Genomic DNA, 24,551 nt, shown 5'->3' with positions numbered 1-24,551 from the left:
TGTTAAATACCAAGTGAAACCAGATTCAAAAAATAGAAGACATTGTACTGCTGTTTCTCTACCTGATGGGGTAATCTGGCAAGACACATGCCTTCTGTGTGCCTCTAGAATTGGACAAAAGAACAAAAAAATATCCTGGACTTTCGTCCAAAAAGAGAACTTGCGGAGCCTTCCATTTGGTAAGCTTCGCCAGCTGTGCTTCTTTCAAGCTCTCCCACTGTGCCCTGCAAGAGTTGGTATCAAAATACCGTTTGTGTATAAGTCTTACCTGCCTTCTAACTTGTGAGACTTCTAGTTTATTTTTTTAAGGCTCAGATGAATTATTAAATTTTAATATGATGGATTTAACATTACCATAATCAGCAAAGCTTTTGTACAGGAAGAAATCTGACCCAAAAAAGACGCTCACAAAATGCTTTTCAGTAAAAACTTCTAAAAGCGTTTGTGGTGTATTGTGCAACAGAAATGCAAATACACTCTCTGGTAATATTTTTTACTCTTAGATATCAGAAGTTTGGATGATTTTTCCCAAACAAAGAAATCCCAAGGCTTAGGAAGCACAGCTGTTAAGGCTCAAACACAAGTCTGTTTTAGAGTCAGGACAAACTAAAATCCCTTAAAGGTTAATTACAAGTGAATTTAAAATACTGTTAGCTGTCCAAGTTGTGTAAAATGTAGTGGAGGTTAGGGGAAAATTGGCTAATGTTTACAGAGAAGATGTAAATGAAATGGCTTTCTATAGCCTTATCAAGAAAAGGAACAGGATAGAGTCTGTTCTCTGCACTGCAGAGGAGAATATTCTTTAAAATCCAGTCAATTTTTTTTTTCCTCCCATCTTACCCTTATTTCCTTCTCAATAGTTTTCAAGTTATATTAAAAATGTTCTGTCACTCATCTTGAAATAATTCAGTTCTAAGTCTGAGATGAACCATTGTGTTATGAAGGCAAAATAATTTGCAAAAGAAGAATTGCTATCCAAAAGTGACTAAGAAGATTTATTGAAAATTTGAAGCCAGGCTCACTTGATCATGGGTCTCATAATCACATTTTATCCTTACTTCTTGCATCTGAAATGATGAACGCCAAACAGAAAGACCTGTAGTTTATCTGTTTAAACTTCTTGTAAGTTTTTATGGCTTTTTTTTTTTTCCATGTGAACACATTATCTTTCTGCAATGAATTCACAATTGTTTTGGGACTGTTCTTTAAAGATGACAAAGACCAAAAAAATTGCATTGTGGTTATCATAGCTGCTTGAGGAGGAGGGAGCAGAACATCTCAGTGAAAGAAATCCAGACTTTAAACTTATTTCTTACCCTTTGCAACAGGGAATTTACATGCTATGGTCCTTCAGTCTTCATCAGCATCCCTAAACTAAGAAAGGATTTGAGGAGCAGCCAGAAACATACTATTCTCAAAGTAAAAAAAAAAAAAAAAAAAAAAAAGCTTATATTTTCCAAGCTACATAGAAGTTCTGGTTTTGATGTTCAAGTCACCTAATGTATTCTGCCCCTTGAACCAGCTTTTATTCTGATTTGGATGTGAGTTAGTAAAAATTCAGTGATGGAATGGATGATGAATTTCCACAATGTATTAATAAATATGTAAGTATTCTCTTAATGACTAATATATGGGGAAAACCTGAGTTTCTTATGGACTTGATTTTTCTCCCTGACCTCTGACCAGATTTTAGGTTCTTGGCTATTTTTTTTTAGAATGGGGAACAAGTCTGAATATCCTTTCAGAGAACCTGTGATCCATCTGGTGGTGAATCATACAGACCCCAAAAGAGAGTAAGAAGATAAAAAGCTATACTCACCTTCTAAAGAAATTAAGGGAAAGCTCATCTGGCACAATTGTATTGAGCCCTCTTGGTTTCAGAGTGCTTGATAGCAGTTTCAAAATACAGAGTGGATGCACAAGATAAAAACTTGTTTATAGACCACCTCTACGTAGTCCAAATCAGAGATACTGGTAAAGAGGGTTTTTCCCCCCAGCTTTACATCCAGCTAAATAGCTCTGAAGCACTACTCAATGTGGGTAATATGTGGAAAACATCCAGGAGCAGTGAGATTGAAATTCTGCCAGCTTTGAAAAGGATGTTGAGGGGAATGACACTGGGGCAGGTCAGGCCCATGGGACCAGGACTAACAGGATTTAGATCTAATTCCTGTTCACCCAACATACGCTCACTCAAGCAACATTAGAGTTCTGGAAGGACCCTGGTAATTTCTAAAATATAGAAGATAAAAAGAAGGACCCTAAAATACATCTCTGATTATTTAAAGGGATACTACCCAACCCACTTTTTAAGCACGGCACTTAGCATTTTCCAAAAAATAATGTTAAGAGTTGGTCTGACTTTTTTTAACCAGCAGTTTTAATAGGAGCAAAATTTGACTGTTTCTAAGGTCTCCAGATATCATTTACTATTTTTCTTTTAAATTTGGCTCATCAGTTTGTGGTGTATGAAGGTAATTTGTTATGATTTATCATCAGGAAGAGAAAGAGAAGAACAAGTAAGAATATGCTCACATTCATAGCAATAGTAAAATCTCAATATTTGTTTTTTCTGCCTGCATCTGTTTTTAAATTTGCTCTTATTTATAGATTTTTAATTTTTTTTTTTTTCTAACTTACAGCAACTAGTAGTTACTTAAGGACCTAAAATTGTTTCCATTTTACAGAGAACACATTTTAAGGACACATTTGTAACCATAGCCATTTAAGTTCTGCTTTGCTGGAAGTGCTTATACCAGCTGATAGTCTAGATGTAAAATATTTCTTTCAAATTGCATTGGCTATGCTCTTTAGTTTTAAAAATAGCATACTGACCACAAAATTAGATTTTTTATTTTCTTTAGAAGCCATGCCAAACTAGCTTAGAAGAAATTTTACTCTAAAAGATTGGAGTTTTGTTTTGATTGATTTTTGATTGACATTTAATTGATGATCAGCCGAGTAGTGTTGGAAATTCAGTAATTTTGCATTTTGAAAAAGACAAGATAAGCTAAAGAGTTAAAAGTAATGCTGGGTACATGCTAGTGTGTGCTATACATGCTCCATGTATATACAATGGAAAAACATTTTAAATTATGTTGTTTTATAGGTATTCTTGGTATTATCCCTATGTTACGTGTAAAATTCTGTGGTGAGTTTTACTCCTTTAGCTGAAGATCCAGTTTTTAATAGCATCTGCGATCTGGTGGTTATGAGGGCAAATGAATGTCTGGACAACTTATGTTTAAACATAGCTAATGGTATGGAACAATAGTGTTTTATGAACACCATTACTAATCTGCTCCTTCTTTGTTAAACTTTCAATGGAGCTTTTCAAGTCCGTTTGAATTGGACATCTCTCCTGTCCTGACTGAGGACTTAAAAGACAGAGCAATATTTTTCTCTCTCTAGTTGATGGCAAAGTAATATTCCTTGATCATATTGGCAGCAGACTAAATACCAGCTTCAACATACAATCTCTGAGGAGGACATAGTAGATTAAATTGCAACAGAGTTTTGAACAGCAAGATAACATTTAAGTCCTTATATACATGTATATGTGTGAGCGTGTGGATTTTTTTAACACAGATGGGACAAAAATATCACTTGGTTATCTTTTTGCTCAAGCTCAAGAAAGGAATGCAAGCAGGATTTCAAATATGCTTGAACCAGAGGTTTTAGTCAATTGATAAGATAATTGAAAGATTTGGATCACTAGGAAAAGGACTTAATAGGACTTTTGTTTGTGAAACAAACAAATAGGGGGAAAAAGGGTTAAGAAAATGTGTAGACCTGTCTGGTGTTTATTACCAATCAACTCTTCTGCTGGAACCAATGGAAGTTCTGCTTGACTAAGGAAAATATCAATATCATACATAAGGTTGACATATCATATAGGCTTTACTTCATATATATATATATATATATATAGTAGAAATCCTATTTCTGTTTAAACAACAATCCAGTCAAAGTGACCCTGAGGCAAACTCTGCAACTTATGCACTCATCTTCTAGAAAAACCTGCCTCTGAGATAATAGCCCTTTACTCAGGAGCTAACTCTCTGTATGTTAAGTAGTCTCTAAGTGTACAGGAATAAGGTCTATTTGTGAGCATAATTAAGTCCATATTGCCCCAGTCCAGCACACAGGATTCTCATAAGCATATCATGAAAGAAAGAACCACACAGGCAACTTCAGTCCTGAGGCTATTGTAACAAATGTGGTGCAGTGTCAAGAGGGAAGATTTTAATCCTTTAATCAGTTTGTTTGCCAGTATTAACATTCGTCCCTGTGGAGCTAAATGTACCGTGCTGTTTTCTTCGCCTTCATGTTTCAGTAACAATTTTCATAAAAGCGTGTTCCCTACTTCATAACATTATTGGGAGTATAGTACTTACTCTCAGTCTGTAAGTGTGCCTGGAAATTTAGACATTTTCAAGCAATTTTTGTAATGCAGTTCTACTCTGCTATATTTTTAGAAGTCTCATTTAAGAAACTGGAGGGTCACGCTACAAATTTTATTTGAACAGGTGGCATCAGGACCATGTAGACTTAAATTTTTGCTGAATCAAAAGCAGGCTTTTGCAAAATCTAACATCAATTTTATTTGTCTATCGCTATCTAGCTATGAAGTTATCTATTGACATATAGATAGCTACAGGTATTTATTGATGGGTAGATCAATATTTGAATAAAAATTGTTTCTCAAGCTGTAGTATCTCACTGGGATATGCAACCTAGATATTGCAGTACTTGGTGCAGGAGAATGATATATCAAGAAAGAGTTTCAGCATATCCCTAAAAAAGATAACTTGACAAGCCCTTTATCTTTGTTGAAAGTGATGCTGAAGAATGTAACAACCAGCATAAAAGAATAATAGCTAGTAAGATTGTTTTGAAATGTTCTGAATATTTGAAACTTGTGCAATACTGATAATTTTTTTGTCTAATTACCAATGATATTTGGTACCTTTCTGAAAAAGGATACTTATGGTTATTGAAAATGTGTTACTTTTAACCTGAAGCCCAGAAGCTGGCCCAAAAGCTGAGCTATATTCAGAACATATACAGAGGGAACATTTTATCATAAGCCAAAAGACTTTGAAACCTCTCTGTGGGAACACTTGCACTCCCATAGGTATCTGCATAAACATAGTCAGAAATGTTCCCATTGGACGGAGTCTCAGTAGGATAAGTATGCCTTGGGAATCGTGGCATGTTCCAGATATCCATATTTTAATAAGAGCAATGCACTGGCTTTAGAAGGTGGTTCTCTGCATTCCTGACCTCTGGTGCTGTCCTTTGCTACAAAGTCAGTCTCCACATGGGCCTGAATGTGGAACTCTATTCCTCACACTGTAAATAGTCCCATTGAGATCGATAAATGTTTGTGAAGTAAAACATTACTTACTGTGAGTAAGAGCCATATGATATGAGACAACAGGTCTGGTGTTAAAATATGTTTTTGTATTTTTAGGGGAATATTTTTTCACATGTGTGTTTCTTGGTTTTACCTGCACCTGTTTTGTGTACAGAATATTCCTGCAAAATAAGTAATTGCACAGTTTAGCATTAGCTATTCATATGTGAATACATATTACTCTTTACCATTCCATTACCTAATGTATGTGTGTAAGTGCAGGTTAACTGCACATGTAGCTTTGCCAGTGGCAAATGGAGTATTTAAAAATTTAGCCATGGATGTGCTCTGGGGATTATGCTAAAAACCCATGTTGTCTCTTCATTCAACCTCTCAAGTCTGTTAGAAACCTAATATAAACACTTGACTCTGCTTTATTTCACAGGGAAATCCTTCAAAATTACAGACCTAATCATTATTAATTCCTTTGATATTTATTGATTGCATTAACATTAATCATTATAAACACCTTTAGTATTAATGTGGATGTCATTGGTGGTATACTTCAGACTGTCTGCTGTAACACAGCTCTCATTAACAGGACCATTAGTTACAAGATGTTACTTTTTGCATTAACAACTCCGTGCCTTCCTTAAAGAAGCCATAAAAGTAAATGTGTATACACTGTTCGCTGAATTTTGAAAATATTTTGCTACTTATGACTAGCTTTTTCATGGTAAAAAAAAAAAAAGTTACGTAAGATTATTGCATATATGTCTTAAAATCCAAAAGCAACTCATTTTTTTGCTTGGGCAAGTTAATGTGTGTAATCATATACATATACATTGTCTTCAAAAGTTGATGGCAAGCCTGAGCTATTATTTCTTCAGTTTTTCTCTGTATAATGAAATGATCCTATCAATGGAGCCGTTGTGCTAGACGTTGAATAGTGTTTATCTCCTTAGGTGATCATGTTAATCTGGTAGTTGGAATCAGTTCTTAAAGTTCCTCAGAAGGCCCAGGGGTGGGTGTCATTTTCAAGGGGTAATTCATCTCTGGGCAAGGTGCACAGGGCAGTCTTCCAGCTTTCACCACAAGACAGCTCAAGGTGAATAGAGAAACCGCATTATTTTAATGAATTTCAAGTCTAAACCACTCAGTGTGCAAATTTTTCTCTGTTTTACTTGATTGAACCTGTTGTGTTGCAAATACCAGTGTCTGCATTTCAACAGCAAAATAGGCCCTATGGGCTGAACCCCTCTCATCTTGAATATCCCTGTGTTGTCTTACAGCCTGTGACCTGATGAACCAAGGCATCCTGGCCCTTGTCAGCTCCATTGGCTGCACGTCAGCAGGATCCCTGCAGTCACTGGCAGATGCCATGCACATCCCTCACCTCTTCATCCAGCGCTCAACAGCAGGAACGCCGAGGAGCGGCTGTGGGCTCACCAGGAGCAACCGCAATGATGACTACACGCTCTCTGTCCGCCCCCCTGTCTACTTAAACGATGTCATCTTGAGGGTGGTCACAGAATATGCCTGGCAGAAATTCATTATTTTTTATGATAACGACTACGGTAAGTACGTATTTAGCAGGGTAATTTTGTTAAATCTGTAATTCTGTTGAAAGCAGTCACGTTACATTTTTCTAGTCTTCCAATAAGTTACGTTTTGCTTATGAACATTTATGGTTCTGTCAGCATTTCACAGCACCTCAGAGAAATCTATTTCTAAAATCCATCAATGTTTACAGGTTTATTTGATAATTTCTTTGAGTTAGCTGATAAATGGACAACTCTTCTGGCTTTCTATTCTGCCAGTGTTTATGAAGCATAAAAGTTTTGAGCAAGCTCTCTTGTTTTTTGGACCGTAGAAATATAAGAAGACAATTCAAGCAGCAACATGTAAGATTTTGCATTCTGTAGAACTGTTTATTGCGTGGTGAATCTCTCCTCTTTGTTGGCATATATTTGATGGCCAGACGCTGAAGCAGTGGTGAATGTAGGTCAGAGGCCTTGGCAAGAATTGAGCTTCTCTTCATAAATGTAAAACTTTTAAAGATAACTTCTGTAAAAAGAATAACTTGAGGAGGAGAGGCTGTAGAAGACAGTGTTCCTTCTATTGAGTTCATTTGGTGTTCCTGAAAGGTGCTGAATTGATGATTGTGTGCTAGAGTAAGTGCGACACAGATGGCAGCATCACAAGACTGCGCCATCCAACTTGGTGACTCAGCTGAGTTCAGAACAGATATTTTCTATGGCTGAGAGGGGAGCTGGATAGTTTTCCCTAGTACAGGTGCATTATCTAACTGATTTTATGATCTTCTTCCTATGGAAAATTGCTTTGAAACCAGACCTGTTTTCTTCAGATGCATCCATTATTCAGAAGTAATCATGACTGGTTTGGATGAACATTTTAAAACTTATTTTCAAAGTTAAGGAAAAATGCTCACTTCAGCGATTCACTGTGCATAATATCTGGTGCATTCAGGTCAGGTGTTATTGATTTTTTTGTTCCCCAGCTACATAATAAATTCTTAAATTAGAACAATAGAAAATGATGAATAGAATTCCTATTTATAACAGAGAAGCACCTAAAAGCACCAGCCATAGGATAAGGAAAACACGCACACAAAAACCATCCAAAAAGATTGCAGCAAAGAGTATATTTGTTCATGGTTTATGAGTTTGTGCATTTAAGTAGCAATGTACCTATGAAGAAGATCATAATCTTGCTAGCTAAAAGATACCCTCTTGCATGTATTTTTGAGTTTAAAAACCTTGAACCAATTTTATAATTAATGGTTTTGAATAAATATATTCATACATACTGGTTTTAAATTATGCAAGTTTCATTGTTTAATTTGAGAACGTAGTTCAGACACTATGTCATTTTGTTCTTGATTTGTGGGTAGGAATCTGATTATGGTGTGACTTATGTAACACAGATGTCTGCCTACAAGGAATAAGTTTCAGACTTGTAACTCATGCAGTGACATGTCATCCCAAGATGTGACATTTGGTAAATATTAAGTCTTTCTACCAGCCTCTACGGTGTTCTGGCTTCAGTAGTCTACAAGTAATGCCATACTGGCCAAAATCGATTGCTAATCTGACTCTGATCAGTGATCGCTATCATATACATCAGGGGAAAGTGCAAAATTTTTCTTCTACATTTAGTACATATTGAACAATCTGTTCCTTTATTAACCATTTGTGTGGTTTGGGGGGGATGGGGTTGTGGGGTTTTAGGGGTTTTGTGGTGGTGTTTTTTGTATATGTGCATAGTTTGGGACTAATATCATGAATAGAAAGGTTTTAAATGCAGCCTGAGTTTTCAGTTAATCTGCAACTCTGGATAGGGCTATTGCTTATGCAAAGGTATGTTTGTATGAATTGTGCTAAATCCTTGATTTCAACAGACATCCTAGGGCAGCAAGCAGTTTCTATATTCTTTTTGCTTCCTACATTTTGTTTATAAAACTTTATATTTCTGATTTCATTTACTATCTCCTCTTCCACCTTTAATAAGGAACAAGAGAACAGACGTTTCAGATCACCAACTGTAACCTGAGGCCTCTCTTGTTATTTCCATTACCCTAGGAGTTGTTCTCTGTCTCTCTTCTTGCTCATACCAGAATGCCTCTCTAATTCCTCCCTACCCTGTTTCAGGAGAAATCATTAGGCTTGACACATTTTGTCTGTTCTTAATTCTTCTAGTCAGCTTTTGGTCTATAGCAGTAGTTTTCCTAGTACCTACGATGACATTATTTTCTTATCAGTCCCTAGAGAGCAATCTTGCCTGGAGCTTATTATAAATCTTAACAAACTATGTTGCTTTTCCCCCTTTTCCTGCTATTTTATTGATATACTCAAAGCATTTCCAGTATGTTAGCAGTGCACGTTTTCTCTTCCCAGGTTCTGTATTAGCCATAGGAGGGCTTGCACAGAGGGGGAGGTATGGAGAAATTCAGGGCATGAAAAGGGGAGCTGTAATCACTTGTTAATGGACTGTAGCGTGGAGAAGTTTGAATCCAGTATTCATCCTGCTTTGAGCAGGAAGCTGGACTATACCATGTCCTGAACTCCCACCAGATTCTAATTCTATGATTCTGTGATGTTTGGGAAAGCTGTTCATATAGATGGGTGTATAGACGTGAAATACTTTAAAAAATAAAAATCAAAAAACACGACATTGGTTTGGGTTTTGTAAAAGAACGTTGGCCCAAGAATCCCAGATTACCCTTTGCTTCTGTGCCTATTTTAGAAAGAAATCAAGACTGGGCATGCAGAAATGGGGTGGAAGTCCAGGGGTAAACAGTCCCGTTGTTGTGTCAGTGCAGCTAAGGGTGGTTGAAAATCCCTCCAAAATATCCCACTCATTCCTCAGCTTGCCTGAGAGGGTCTGCTGCAGTGTGGGACCTACTGCCTTTCTCAGCTCATACAGACCTAAAATCAAATTCTGGTTGGAAGTTTTGCTCAGTTTAACTGCTTGCAGCAGTTTAATATTAGACATTTCAATGTAACATTTAGTATTAAACATTAAAGTAGGTGGGAGAGCAACACTTGTATTAGAATTAAATTCATATTAGGAAGAGATTATTGATATGTTTTGCACTGTCCTCTGCAGAACTGGCACTTGTGCAAACAGCAATTTCTTGCCCGGGTGAGGCTTTTTGTATGTAGTGATCTTTCCTTCTCAAGGTGTGTGTCATAACATTAAGTGATGTCTCCATAGTGTAAATGGCACTTGAGAAGTAATGGGGATATAGATTCTAGTATGTGTTAATCCTTTTTTTTTTTCTTTTTTCTTTTCCCATTGTTGCCATCTTTTTGTAAGTTAGAAAATATGAAAATGCTGTTTGAATGGTTCCAGCAACCAGCAGAACACCAACACTTTCCTTTCTGAAAAATTTTGTATAGTGATTTAATTTAACATTTTACAAAATATTTGAGTTGTATTACTGAAATTATTTCCAATACTTTCACTCTATGAATGAAAACGTGCCTTTCATATTTAAAATAAATTTTCCTACAGTAAAATAGGGCTCACATCAAAAGTAAATACTGTGCTAAACCAGATCCCTTGCACCTTTAAAAGAGGCTGCAACCATTTATGTGTCAATTTATCAATACCATAGGTTTTCAGTCCTATGGAGTGGATTGCTTTAGATTATTATCTTGCAGTCTATCATAGATTCCTTTTCATTATCAGAGAGTTAGACTATTGTTTATTACTGGAAATGTGTCTTTCTGCAGGGCTGAGAGTTATCTCCCCAATGTTACTGTATTTCAAAACTCCCAAATTCTTTTTTGAATAGAAGTAGACAACTATATTCAGTTTTAAAATTTCAACACTTCTTCTATCTAGATGCTAGAAGATTCAAGTCTGCTTAAAGGTTTTTTACAAACAAAGACAGTCAAAGTCTTTAAAGGAAACAATTCTTTCATTAAGTCATAACCAGCTGGGTGTTGAAGAAGTGAGTTAGAAATGCATTTCTGAAATAATTGACACCTAAGTTTTTAACTGATGAGTTTTTTCCAAGTGAAATTGTAAGTAGGCTGGTTATTTGAATACCAAATAAAAGACACCTTGTTAATAATCAAAAAAGTATTTTGCTGCTGTCAACTTAGTTAAAGCTGAGTAACTAGTGAGAGATTATAGTAAAGCCATAGTCTTTTGTCAGTGGTGGAGCCTTGCCAATAAATAATGTGAAGCTAACACACAGTAACAATTAATGAGTGAGGAGATGAGAAAAGGGAACATTTCGACTTGAGCAGACTTAGGTAATGTTTGTTTGGATTTCATTACCACAATTGTATTTTCACATTTAGTGTATTCAGATGAATTTGTGAAAATCAGAATGAGATGAGTCAGCATCTTTTTCACCATCCTTGTTCTCTGCTGGGATGATCTAGATCAAAATTCCAGTGGAAATAGTGTAGTCAGTCTGCTTGTATTCAGTGTCTTATGTTCCTTGAAGTAAAATAAGATAAAGGCCTACCTGGCACATGAAATCTGATTTTGTTTAAGAAAATTTCATATGAGCATATTAAAAGCGTTCAAGGACAATTCTACACTTCTTCAAATGCCATTAAGGGTAGTCTTCTTGCAGAGTTAAAGAGTAGGCGGCATGAAATGCAGTGAAATTATGCAGTAGACTGATGCCTTTCTCAACCTGCTATTAAAATTACTATCCACGCAGTAAGTACAAGCCAAATTTACTTCATTTAAGCAGCCCAGTCTGCTCCTGCTGTTTACATTTTTGACTGCTCAGCTCAAACCATAGGATCACTCTGCTGCAGAGGATAGTTGTGCATCTCCTTACAAGCTAGTGTAGAGACTGGGCAGTTCCTCCAGTAAGTCTCTGAACTCTTCCTTAGGACCTTAAGCACCCTTTTCAGTGAAGACATTTTCAGACTGGATACTATAAATGTATAACTTACACCTTTGGAAACTGCAAAGTTTAGATTTATAAAAAGAGCCAGTGACATCTGTAAATGTTTTCAGCAAGCTTTGCCAAGTTATTACATCTTTACTTTATGATTTCAAGTTCAAAGCAAGCAAAATGCGATTTGAAACAGCAAATCCTTCCTAGCCCACAGACTGGCATCTGACAACGGCCAGTCCCCAAACAGTAACATGAAAAAGACCCTTACACATTCAGTCACAGAGGAAAACAAATGAAATAGTCATTTGAGATCTGAGTGTGTGAGGCCAGGCTGTATAAGCAGAGTAATTGACCTAGAATCCCAGCATATTGCTGGGTTTTATCTCTGTAGTGTACCAAGGGGCAAGCTTTTGTAATTCATGTCTTACTCTTCAGGCAGTTTACAGTTCACTGTATTTTCCAGGAATACATAGATACTTTTCTGTTGTAGTAAATTCTTTATGAAGAAATCAGTCAATCATTGCAAAAACATTATTGTGGATTTTGTGCAATGTACAGTGTAGGTATCTCCATTTCTAAGATGAAAGCAAGAAAGTCTAGCTGTTTGAAAATATTTATTTTTAATGTTTTGTTAGTACCTAAGCAGATAGATTCTGCACTTCATCTAGAAAGGCTAGGAAAATAAGATTGTTTCTGGAGAATGAATTTTGTCTTATTTCTTTTTTTTTTTTTTCATAGTGGTGGCAGTAGTATTTTAAAACCCTTCTGCATTTTATATTAAAAAAAAAGGTTAAGAAACCCCATTTCTCTGTCCAAATTTCTGACCTAACATTTTGTTTTTCAACCCACCGTGCCTTTGATATGCAAACATCACTGTTCATTTGTGGTATTTACCAATTCCAGAACTAAGATATTTTTGCTTACAGTTTTTTCACCTTCCTACTAATATTACTTATATTTGGCAATGGGTACTTACCGTTCCTTTAGGTGGTAATTTTATTTTAACTTTTGTAAAGAAAAGAAACAAAACAAGCATTAAGGCTATGAAGGGAATTTGCCCTGTGAAGCTAAAGAAGGCATTCTCATTGCAAATGGAGGTTGAAGAAGTAATTGAAGACTCTTCTGAAAGGGGAGGAGATTAACAGTAGGAAAGACTTTAGAGGGAATCTGTCTCACAGAAACATCCTCATGGATCTCCCTTCTTGTTCCTCAGAATATGCTGGGGTTTCAGATAATTTGTGCACCTGGAAAGAATGAAGGCAGTGGTGCGAGGTACCTGATCACATCAGTAGAAAGATGTCGCAGGCTCAGCCCGAGAGAGGATTTTGGAGAAAGAGACAAATATAAAATACAATCTCAATGAGGAAAGCAGTGAGATCTGTATTACTGAGGATTCCAGTCTGAGAGGTCTGTGAAAATATGAAGAGAGCGTTTTCCCCATTCCTGCCCCAGGAAGGCGGTTGTTTTCAAATAGTGTGTAATGCAATAAGATTGGAATACTATTCTTTAAAGATCCTGGGAAAAAAGGGATTATACGTGGAACTCAAAAGGCTGAGCTCCTTGCAGAGAGGCTACCTCCTGTATTGTAAGAGGGGTAATATTCTGAGATAATGCCCACCTGTGCGTATGGACCTTGGATTCCTACTATCTCCTTTAAACAAAGTAATTCCATTGACACTTTCTTGCATGCACATTTTCCAGAAATAAATATATGATGACCGGTGAAAAGATGTGTTTGAAACCATAACATTTTCAAATCATTTAAAGTTTTAATGCAAGTTTAATATAGATTCATAAAAGAATCATGCTCCCTTTAATAGATTGCAAATGCTTATAATTACCCTGAGGCTGTTTTCAGCTGCCTGATGATTATAATATTCTCAAGCCTGTCTCCAGACAGTCCTAAAACTGTTTATTACTCATCTGGCTCTTTGCCAGCTTCCCATACTCATTTACTTCACTGTGCCTCAATAAACATATAATTAATTCAAGCTTATTATTGAACTTTTTTTTTTTTTTCCTTTAGTATTTATTATGTCATCCTGATAAGGAAAGGAACATGTATTTCTCATCTGTGTAACTTTAATGTGTCAATTATATGGCAAGTTAGCATCTGTTTGTGAGAACTTTTGTTAACAACTTGCTTTTTCTGATTGACATTGCCACCAGAAATTGAATATATAATTTGGTTGACCTTAAAATTATTCAAGTTCGAGATAACTGAACTATTCTATAAAATGTCTCTAGTGGAACAATGGCCATGCTTTTGCTTTTCAAACACATAATAGTTGGCGAAATGCATTCCAGGAACTGTAAGTGAATATGTAGGAAGGTAAGAGATGGTTTCTCATTCTCTCATGTTTGTTGTCTTTAAGGATGGAATGTATAAAGTATTTGAAGGCTTGCCCTCATAGCCGTCTGAGTTGTATTAGTAAGGAAGGAACACCAAATATTTTATTATATCTAGAATTTCAGTGCTGAGGTCAACATAAAACTCTAAATGTTCTCCTAGTATCTGTGTAATGGGTGATAGCTGTAAATGAGATGTTATCTCAAGGTTTTGCAGAGGCATGAGGTTTCTCATATATGTACACAGTCTGCAAGCATCAGAGGAAAAGTGACTTATTTTAAGAGTATTTGAATATCTGAACTGTATACTAATCTCTACTACCATTTGTGAAGTTTTTTCAATTCTCGACACACTGTTTTAATAACTTCTCAGAAATACTAAAATTGAGTTTGTAAACTGGCATTTTGCCAGCTAAATAAATGAACTGTTACCACATGAGGAAACTATTGAACAAAGTACTTTGCATGTTGAATAAATTATACTGCCGTTGGAAAAAAGGCATGAGTTAGGCACAGTAACATCAGAAAAGTCAGCTGTTATCATAAATTGAAAAGAGAACTTTTCTAAGAGTTTTAGCCAATCAAGAAAAAGAGGAAGTAATGATTCAGAAAAAAGCTAGAAAATATTTATTACAGTATTTCTAAATCTTAGCTTATCAGCGTCACTTTTATAGCTTTTGTTCACAGCACAGTCCACTCATAAAATATTCCTGTTTCTATAGTATAAACTTTTTATCAACTGAGAAAATTATTAAGGAGCAGATTGATGCACAATCAGATAACAATTTCTCTGCAGTAAGGTTATCACACACATAGTCACACTTGGTTTATTACCAGAATGCTATTCCTTACCCCCTCCTTGGAAAGGGATGCTTGGTTCCTCATGCTTATGAAAACCAACAGGGAGAGTTGGTGGATCATAGACAGAAGTGTAGTTCACTTGCTATTAAATATAGGTATAGACAGAGGTATACATCTGTGCTGTACAGTTGTATAGGATTTAAGTATAATTTTTGAAGTTTGGCACAAAACCAGCAGTAGGGTCTAAGCCATTATAATCTTTGGAGGCACCAGGCAAGGAAATTTTTATTTCTTTGTAAAAGGTTGTTTTACTCAAAGGCAACTCCTGCCTTTTGGAAGTCTCTAATACAAACTATAGTAAAAAAAAGAAATTGAACGAAGAGTTAGAAAGCAGGTTACACTTTCAAAAGTACGTGATTATAGAGTATATTGCCTTGTCAGCCTCCACAGTGAGGGGTGATCACAATCTGATTCCCTTGTCATTTTTGAGAAGCTCAGGTAGCAGCTGGTGCTCTTAAGGATTAGCTCTAGCTTCAATTTTATTTATCTTTTTTATCCTTTGCTTTTTCCTTTCTTTCTTTCATTCCAGTTAAAAAACTGAGAAACTCAAAGGAAAAATCATGTGTCAATCACCAGTAATGTTGGAAACTTATGTTTTGTAGGATTTAAGAACTGTAAAAGTTAGTATCTCTCCCCCAACATTGATTCAGCTGTTTGAGACTATCTATATTGACTTATTTGAAGTATAATCTCTAATAATTTTGATATAGGACAAACTAGAAAGTAATTGATGTAAATGGCATTTGGATGATCCTTTAAAATAAGAATTACATAGGCGTTTCAGTAGTACCATAATAGATTCATCTCAATAAAATTGAGCTTGTTTTTATTACAGTTGGAATTCTAAATATCTTCAAATAATAAAAGAATATATAAATATATTTTTCTTCCCTTTTCTCAGCTGGATCATTTTATGAAATTTGAGAAAATTTGTTGTCCTTTTGCATGTGTGAAATATCAGAAAATTGCAAGCAAGGGAGGAAAAACTGATCATTCTTAACATTTACAAATTTTCAGTTTCCCAAAGAAATGTTATCCCCACATGTTAGGTTCCAGAACTTTTGATAATATAAATGAGATTTCATATGTAATTAAACATGTGAGCCTGAATTTACTGCTACTATATTCTCTGAAGCTAGATAGTTAAACTAGTTCTAATAGCTGCTCACTCTCGGTTCCTAAACACTAATACGAAGAAGCTATGTAGAATTTTTTTAGTATTACTAGTCTGTTTTACTTTGGAGGTTCATTGAACTACATATAAGCTAACTAATAAGAGGGAATCCCACTCCTGTGAAAGTAGTATGGACTGGTTTTGAATGATTATGCCAAACTGTTGTTTTCCTCAGTCTAGATCTTAACCATGTTAATAAATATCAGCACATGCACAGGAATGTGAACACTGCTCAAGGCTTTAAGCGGAGCAGTGGCACCATCATAGTTCGGCTGGAGCTGCGCATCCCCCTTCTGTACAGTGCATTTCCATAATTAATAGTCGCTGTCATTTCAGCCATCATTGTGTAAGGAAGAATCACTGTGCTAGTCTTATAAAGCTTTCTTGCTAAGAATTTGAACAGTGTCATTTATTATACAAAGGCTTTTCTCATCAACTGTACAAATAAAGTAGTCTTTTGTGTAAATCAGCCAGTGAATATTTATGTCGGGCGCATTCACCTTTACTGCCACAGCTGAATCAGTTGGTATTTATCATCTGGATACTGTGAGGAAAATGTTCTCAGATCTAAAATGGTATGAGAAGGAGGATGAGCTAATGACTGTAAACCCGTTTTGAAATAGCCAAAGTACTAAGTGAGCACCATGTAATTTAGATGAAATACACTGATGGAGGTGGATAGATTAATTACTGTTGGTGAATAGTGCCATCTTTCTTTTCTCCTGGTCATAGTGTGATCTGAAATTTTTTTAGGAACTTTACATCTACTTCTAACTTGTAGATTTCTCATTTATAATAAGGGTATAAGAAGTACTTAGCATGTGAGTTGTTTATACTTTTTGTTCATTTTGTACAGCTTATAAAATCTTCATTGCATATACATACTGGTTTTCCTATATGAGGTGCTTGAACCCTGGCGTATTTTCTTCTACAATGTCCTGATTTTATAAAATCTTCACTGCATATACATACTGGTTTTCCTATATGAGATGCCTGAACCCTGGCGTATTTTCTTCTACAATGTCCTGATCATTAAGCTTTCCCCAAGATGGAGTAGGAGATTTGCTCCCTCTGAAATTGTTCTTCTGCATTGGAACTGAGATAGCAAAGGGAAGTGACACAGGACCAGAGAGAGCAAAGAAGTGAGAGGAACATCTGATCCAGTGACTAAAATAATACCTTGTGAAAGAACCATGTTTTATTTTTTGTCTTAAAATCAAGACATGGAAGTCAGGAATCTTCTTATATACAGTGTAGAGACCTCAATGAAAAGAAAGCAAAGAAAGTTTCTTCTATATCTGGTGACAAGGAAAGCCACAGATTTTAAATCCTCCTGATCTTCTGAAAATACTGACTTCTTTTCCCTGTCACCTGGCTGGGCACATTTTCTGCCACAGAACGACCGAGCTTTCCATTAAATAGTGCTATTGTTTGTGTTAGATGAGGTCTGACTGCTCCTGCCAGGCTGGTCATTTAAGGTGATTTAGATATAGGAGCTGTAGTCTGTGAAGTGCGCTTAACTCTGCACTGAGCATGCTCTGTAACACCATGTAAGATACCTGTTTGTTGCGGTTTCTCCAGTATCAAAAATATTATTCAATGAAAAGACAATGTGAGTTTAGGTGCTTGCACTTTGATTTGACTTATACTTTATTTTCTAAGTTCTTTCTTAGGACAGGTCCGTAGTAACTGACTCAGTGACAACAAGTCTGTGGTAAGGCTGGCACCTGAATTCAGATCTTGTCATGAGTGGTGTTACGCTGAGTTAACTCCATTTGAATATAATCAGGCAGATCCTCAGAGTTTAGGAGGCCATGGGCCTTGCGGTTGCCCATGCAGGATGCTCTACACATAAAATTTAGCTGTAGCTGCAGCTAGTCTAGTGTGTCCAGTGCTGGACCTTCTGTGCACCAGCAGTGCAGAGCATAAGACCTTCCTATGGATGTCTGCCTTGTGGTGGCATGGTTATGTATGGGTAGACAGGGAAGGTAATTTCCAAGAGTCCTTGATAAATTTTGCTTGCCTTCCTCTTTGTTTATTAGACTTTGCAAGCTGACTTCACAATATCTTAAATCAGCTACAAGTTTGGTGAAAAAGAGAATGTTTGGTAATATCTCTTTTAAATTTCCAGCCTGGCTTAACCCTACATCTGATGCAGAGTATTTGACTGCAGAATGATTCTATGTTCTTGTGCATGAATGTGTAGAGTGGAAGTGATGGCTATACGGTGAAAAAACAGAAAATGTAATGCTAACTAATAGTGACACGGAGTCAGGAGAGGAGATAGCAGCTTTGGCTCTTGCATTGGTTTGTCTCTATGTGGTAACTTTGGCTTTTATCAGTAAGGAAGATAATTAATATTGGTGATAATGGGCAGCTCTTCTGCATTTCTGGAAATTACTGTGACTCATCTGATTTAAATTAAAAATAGAAATGCGTCTTCTGGCTGGGCAACAGGTTGGCTAGCAAATTCAGGGCAAGAAACACCTGTGTTCCAGACATGAACAGTCCTGTGTCTCCGCAGCAGAGCCATCTGTACCACAGGTTGCTTGCCAGATTTTTCTGCAGAAGGAGTTTACGTATTAGAAAGATTATTCCAGAGTGCAGTGTGGATATGTGCCACTTTGAGACAATCCACGCAGGAAAGATAATGCTGCCCATTCAGTGGCAGCATCTGTTCTTTGGCATACGCTTTGAATATGATCATTGCTAGTGACTTGCTGCTGAAATATTGGAAGCACCATCATTATTTAAATAGCATTTAAATAGCAGGGTTTTTTTATGTGCTCTCTGCTGTTTCATAGCAGCAGGTGAGCATCACCAATGCCTCCATTCTTCTACTGGGTAAACTGAGGTATAAGCAAAGTCTGTATTTATTTCCTGCCCACAGCTTTTTGTTGTATCAATGCCAAAGGCAGAATTAGTAAAGAAGTTTTATGAATCCTGCTTTGGTATCTTTTCCATTAGAATCATGCTGTTCTTCCAAAAGTGTATCACATAGATATGATACTGTTGGTACAGTCACCTAATAAATGTAGAACTGTAGAATAATACTGGACCTCTGTGCCTTTTGTCCCTTCATTTGGTGAAGATTCAAGAATAATTGTTTCGTTGTTTACATTTGCGGATATTCATGGCAAACAAAGCCATTTGATCCCATAATCTGGCTTCTGGGACAACACAGATTATACAGAATATCGGCTAATAACTCCAGTGTGTTTATAAATTCAGGTCAAGGGAGATTATATTCTTGTTTTGAAAGGACAAATAAAACTTTGTTTGGTGGTTCCTGCTTACCCTCTTCTGGTGTTGGAGAAGAATATATGGATTTATGCTATGGAACTTTAAAGGGTTCTTATAGCCTAAGTACCTTTTCCCCTTGATTGATAGTGTTCCCCCTATATTGATAGTGTATCTAGATCCTATCTTCATGTGTTCCTTGTACTTCAATAATTTTGACTCCAACTGGGCAGTTTTCTTCAGTTTTTATTTCATTTGTCTGGACGTTGACTAACTCAGAGCGGGTGAGCATCAGAAACTTTAGAATGAAGGGGTTAAAGTGGAAAGTAGTTATTTTATTATTTGCATAAAACTAGATGTATTTGTAGCAGTTCAAGTAATCTTGTTGCTTCTTAAATTGATATTTAAAATGCCAAAAAAAAATAATTCTGACATCTCTGATTAGATTGAATTTAATTTTCCTGATTTAGATATTAAATAGAAGCTGTAATTAGTATCTGATTCTCTTATGGAAGTTTATTTTTAGGGTAAGCATGTATTTTATTCATGTTTAAACTATTCTTCAAGTGTTTAGTTGTGCTGGTATTTCAGCAGTGTCTGAAGAATGGGGTTGCAGTGCTGAATGCCTGAAATAGCCTAAATGCCTAAAATAATATTTCATTCCAATTCATGGTATTTTAGAGCTCTAGACAAGAGACCCAACTTGCCGATTGTCCAACTTCCAAGACTAACCCTGCTGAATTATTTTCATGGACTGTTTGATTGTAAACCGTTGTAATTTGAAGTATTTTGGTAATCTGGTGCTGGAGGAAGATGGCTATCTCTAATACTCTCTAATTAGTACATTCTTGCTGGGGAAGACAGGCAGAGTTTTTTTCCTAATGTAAAGACTGAATTTTGATTTCCATATGCAGCTGTTTGTGGCCAACAATAAGCAGATCAAGGTGTGAATGTCTAAGCCTCAGATCTTCTTGATAGGGCTGCTGGACTTCTGTAAAACTCAGAACTTCTTAGATAGCTTATTTTGCCATAACCTGAAGTCGAGCATCAAGATCACCTGTGTTTGTCAGAACCTTTAAACTTCAGGGTATGTTGAGCCCCCCAGAACTCTGAAATTATAGCTCAGTAAGAAGAGTATTCACTTGGCTTGGAAAAGAGGAAAACTTGAGTTATAGTTCTGATAGTTTTTCCCGCAAAGTCAACACAAAGACTTCTAGCTCAGGTATTTCCATCTCTTCCCTGAAGTCCCATTAGGTCTAGATGCTGGAGTATTCCTGCTAGGCTCCCTTGGGGCTGAGTAGCGCTCCTCTGCCACGGTTACCAGCCACACCTTAGTTGCATTGATCTTGTACTTTCACCATCATAGTTCCCATATTAAATCCACGTGTGAAATTTCCACAATATTTTCAAGGGTGTATCACACAGGTTTCTCTGTCATGTTGCTGATGCTTCGCTGAAGGGGAGTCACATAATTCTCCCCCTGCAGCGTGGACCTCTGGCCATGTTAGCCTCATGTTTGCAGGACTAACCACATCTGAGTGCTGGTAGCACTGCTTTCTTGATGGCTAGCAGAAGGTGCTGGTGTCTAGGCAGTTGGGGGGGGGGCAGATTTTAGAAGACTTCCTCACAATATTTTTCTCAAAAGAAGTTATTTTCATTATTTCCTCTGGTCTTAAAATGAATTTCAGTTGCTCTAAAAGCCATCACTTGCCAGTGTACCCCTATGAAAAGGTAAATACTGCAATCCTGAATAAGTGAACAACAGTTCCATTCTCCACTACGTTCTGTGGTTTGTCTTGGGGTTACCCTGAGCTGTTAGCACAATGTTGCCAGCATGGTGTCACTTGCACCATTTGCAAAACAGACCATCCTAAGGGCCAGCCAAGAGCCCTTTCCTGGTAGTTTATGGCTGTCCATGTAACATCTCTAGGATTTAGTCTGTCATGCTCAGGCATCCCTCCAGTCTGCTTTCAGTCTGGTTTTCCAGCCTTTTCCTGGCTTCTTGCATCACATGCAAACTGTATCTAAGGTGTTTGCAGTATATGAATGCTTTTGAGATTTTTCATCCCATATTTACTCATCCCATGCTAGGATTACTTAAAGCCTTCCCCCACACACCCCACCTCCAACCTTTCCCACCTCCTTCTGCATAGGAAGGGCAAGGAGAAGGGGAAGATGATAAGTGGTGATGAAAGATCTCAGAGTAGCCAAGCAGTTGAGAAAATCTAATTGGAAGCTTTCTCAAATATAAGATGTTCCCTGAAGACCGATGCATGATCGGTCTTTGGCCTCAGGTCTGACCGTTCCCCTGGAAAACGAGTGATCAGGACAAGGAACTAACAGAGTACCAGAGGTGTAGGAGTGAAGCACAGCAGGAACTGCAATCCCCCACGAATGGGATTGAGCACCACCCACCTAGGGCAGACCAGATTTAGTATTTTAATGAGAGAAATATTTTTTGTGGGTTTTGACCACAAATTCCCTCCTAAACCTGAGGAACAATTATTTTCAAATAAACATTTATTCAGAAATTCCTTTTTCTGTTGAGTTAATAGTTTCCTTATTTCCTTTCTCCTTTGTTTTCCTTTTCCATCACTAGTGTCTGTTTTGTTGTCTCTAAGGTCTTGTCTTGATCCTCTAAATGAGATCAGATGAGTGTGCAGGAGGCTGGTGTGCCAGCAGGGAAAGAAGGATGTCCTGCTGAACATCCTCTGGGAGAGAAGGTCTAAGAGACTGCCAGGTAGAAAAGTCTCATGAGGGAACTGGTGACTTAGCTCCAGAAAAAAGATTGAGAAACTGCAGTGGTGAGTAAGGGTCAGACAGTGAGGACTCATTGAGACTGGAAGGATTTTCCTGATGTCCGGGAGACCCTGCTCTGACTTACAAAGTCATTAAATGATTTTAAATATTAAGCTTAAAGTTTTAGATAAAACCACTTTAAAAAAGAAGGGGGAAAAATCAAACAAGCTTTTTGTTCACTCTTGTGGAATTCAGTACTGGAAAAGGCCTTTCAAAAGCTTGGATTGGCTTGAGGTAGCTTCGCAATGTGAGATTACCCAGCCATTTTTGTTTAGAAAACATTAAAGATGTTAAAAGGTAGGTGGTGAACAGAGTGACTGCTTTGCTGATCAATTTTTCCTTTCCAAGTAGTTTTTAACAAAGGATTTACTCAGAGTGAGTCAGAAAGCTCTACTAGGGCAGTTTCCTACAGAAGAACTTGTTAAAATTCAGCCAGTAGCAACAATATCAGATGAAAGCAGGCAGTACCATTGCAACTGTAGATCTGGCTTGTGCTTTGTTTTGAAGGAAATAAATAGCTATGCAATTTAGAACAACATTAAGACTTTCTGATAAGTGAACAGCTCAAGCTTGACTTAGATACATTAAGCTACATAATCTTGCAGTAGATAACATAATTTTGAGTCCTGCAAAAGGAAATTATTTGCTTCCTACCTTTTTCTCCCTCTGTTGCCCTCATACAACCTTCACTCAAAAGAAGCACAGTGTTACAGTCATAGCTTCATTGCTTTTTATGGATTTTAGTGTGAAAGTGCTTTAAGAAAAATAAGGAACAAGTGTGATGATTGAATGACCAAATTAGGAAAGTTGCTAGAAATGTTTCTACATTTGTTTTCTAGTGGTTCTTTTGGACAGTAGCTGATACATAGCTATTCTCTCCTCTGTTTAAGTGTTTCAAGAAATGCCATGAACATAGGTCAGGAAGATATTCAATTAATATTAAGTGAAAGCCCACAGGGGTATACCTGGCACTGAACAAAACACTTCTGTGAAAGGAATTGAACAGTTATTTGTGTCTTTTTTCTACTTACCAATTAAAATCTTATTTGGCTTGTGATTTTCCTAGATATCCGTGGAATACAAGAGTTTTTGGACAAAGTGTCTCAACAGGGAATGGATGTAGCACTGCAGAAAGTAGAAAACAACATCAATAAAATGATCACAGGGCTCTTTGCCACTATGCGAATAGAAGAACTGAACCGCTATCGGGATACTCTGAGACGGGCTATTCTTATAATGAACCCCTCAACAGCCAAATCATTCATAACAGAGGTATGTGTTTATCACTGGTAACTTCTTGTTTTGTTGTCCAAGACTGCAGCTGTTTGTCAAAAGATTTATCTTATTTGACTTCATAAAAACAATCAAACAAAAAAAAAAACCTAGAACCCCAATTAAAAATTTAAATATTCTCTCTTCAAAGATCATCGTGCACAAGGGTGTTTTTTCATGCTCATAAATGTGCATACAGAACGGTATAACTACATTCTGTGTGAGCAAAAGCATTTGGGAAATATGCAGAAGAATTAGCCATTAAACTTCTGTTTGAAGCTTGTGGCTATTGTATGGCTATTTCCATGCTCATTGTGTCTCTCACTAAAAAATCTTTATAACCAACAATTTTATTTAGTTATATGTAATGTGTATTTGTTGATAAAATGTGTTTACCTGATTGGCATTTATTTTTGGTATAAAATAGTATTTAATAATGATCTGTCGTGTACTACTGAGTAGTAAGGTAAAGGAATTTATGAAGGCTTGGATCTGAATGAAGAATTTAAGAGGATAGGCTAAAGTTATGCTATGTATTTAAATAAAAACTGAATGCCTTTTGGGAACATTAGAATGAGGGTTCATATTTTTTTCTTTTTGTAATTTTTTTCTCTTTTTTTTTTTTTTTGGATAGGCATTCTGTTGTTCTCATTATACACTGAAGCTTGCTAATTCTGAGTAATGAGGTTTTGTTGCTCTATCCAAATGTCTACAGTGCTTTACAAGATGTAAACAATTTGTGGGCATGTTTTAGATTATTCTGCACTGTTTTCATCACCCAAGTCACAATTGTTTTATTTTTCTTAAGTGGCATTGTAAGATATTTAACATTTCAACCTAAAAGCAGCAGGGTTCAGGGCTCTAACTACAATAACTCAGTGAAACAAAACTTCTGTATTGTTTCTAAAGAGAAACATTCTTTTGTTAAAAAATACACTTTCTTATAATTTACTTTTACACACGCAAGCATAATAACAAAGTCAATGTCATCTTTTGAAGTTGCCATGTACATGTTGTCAAAAAAGTAAACAGTTTATTATAGTGTTCTCACTTTGGCATTAGCTGCTCAAAACCCAAACCAACCAAACCCCAAGAAAAAAGCAATT

At 36.6% G+C, this 24,551-nt stretch overlaps 1 protein-coding gene across 2 annotated transcripts in view; it reads left to right on the top strand.

Annotated features, from left to right (window-relative positions):
* Positions 1-24,551, top strand: part of GRID2 (glutamate ionotropic receptor delta type subunit 2) — a 731,038-nt gene that overhangs the window by 412,170 nt on the left and 294,317 nt on the right. For both annotated transcript variants that reach the window (XR_005828679.1, XM_040599440.1), the window contains exons 3-4: positions 6,652-6,936; positions 23,240-23,445. Coding sequence is in view for 1 of the 2 variants with exons in the window: in XM_040599440.1 (XP_040455374.1) it covers positions 6,652-6,936; positions 23,240-23,445 (491 nt within the window). In the remaining variant the exon portion in view is untranslated. The remainder of the gene's footprint in view (positions 1-6,651; positions 6,937-23,239; positions 23,446-24,551) is intronic.

This window comes from Falco naumanni, chromosome 1 (assembly GCF_017639655.2).
Source record: "Falco naumanni isolate bFalNau1 chromosome 1, bFalNau1.pat, whole genome shotgun sequence".
NCBI lineage: Eukaryota > Metazoa > Chordata > Aves > Falconiformes > Falconidae > Falco > Falco naumanni.
The sequence above is the reverse complement of the archived record's forward strand: the minus strand, read 5'-3'. Positions and strand labels throughout refer to the sequence as shown.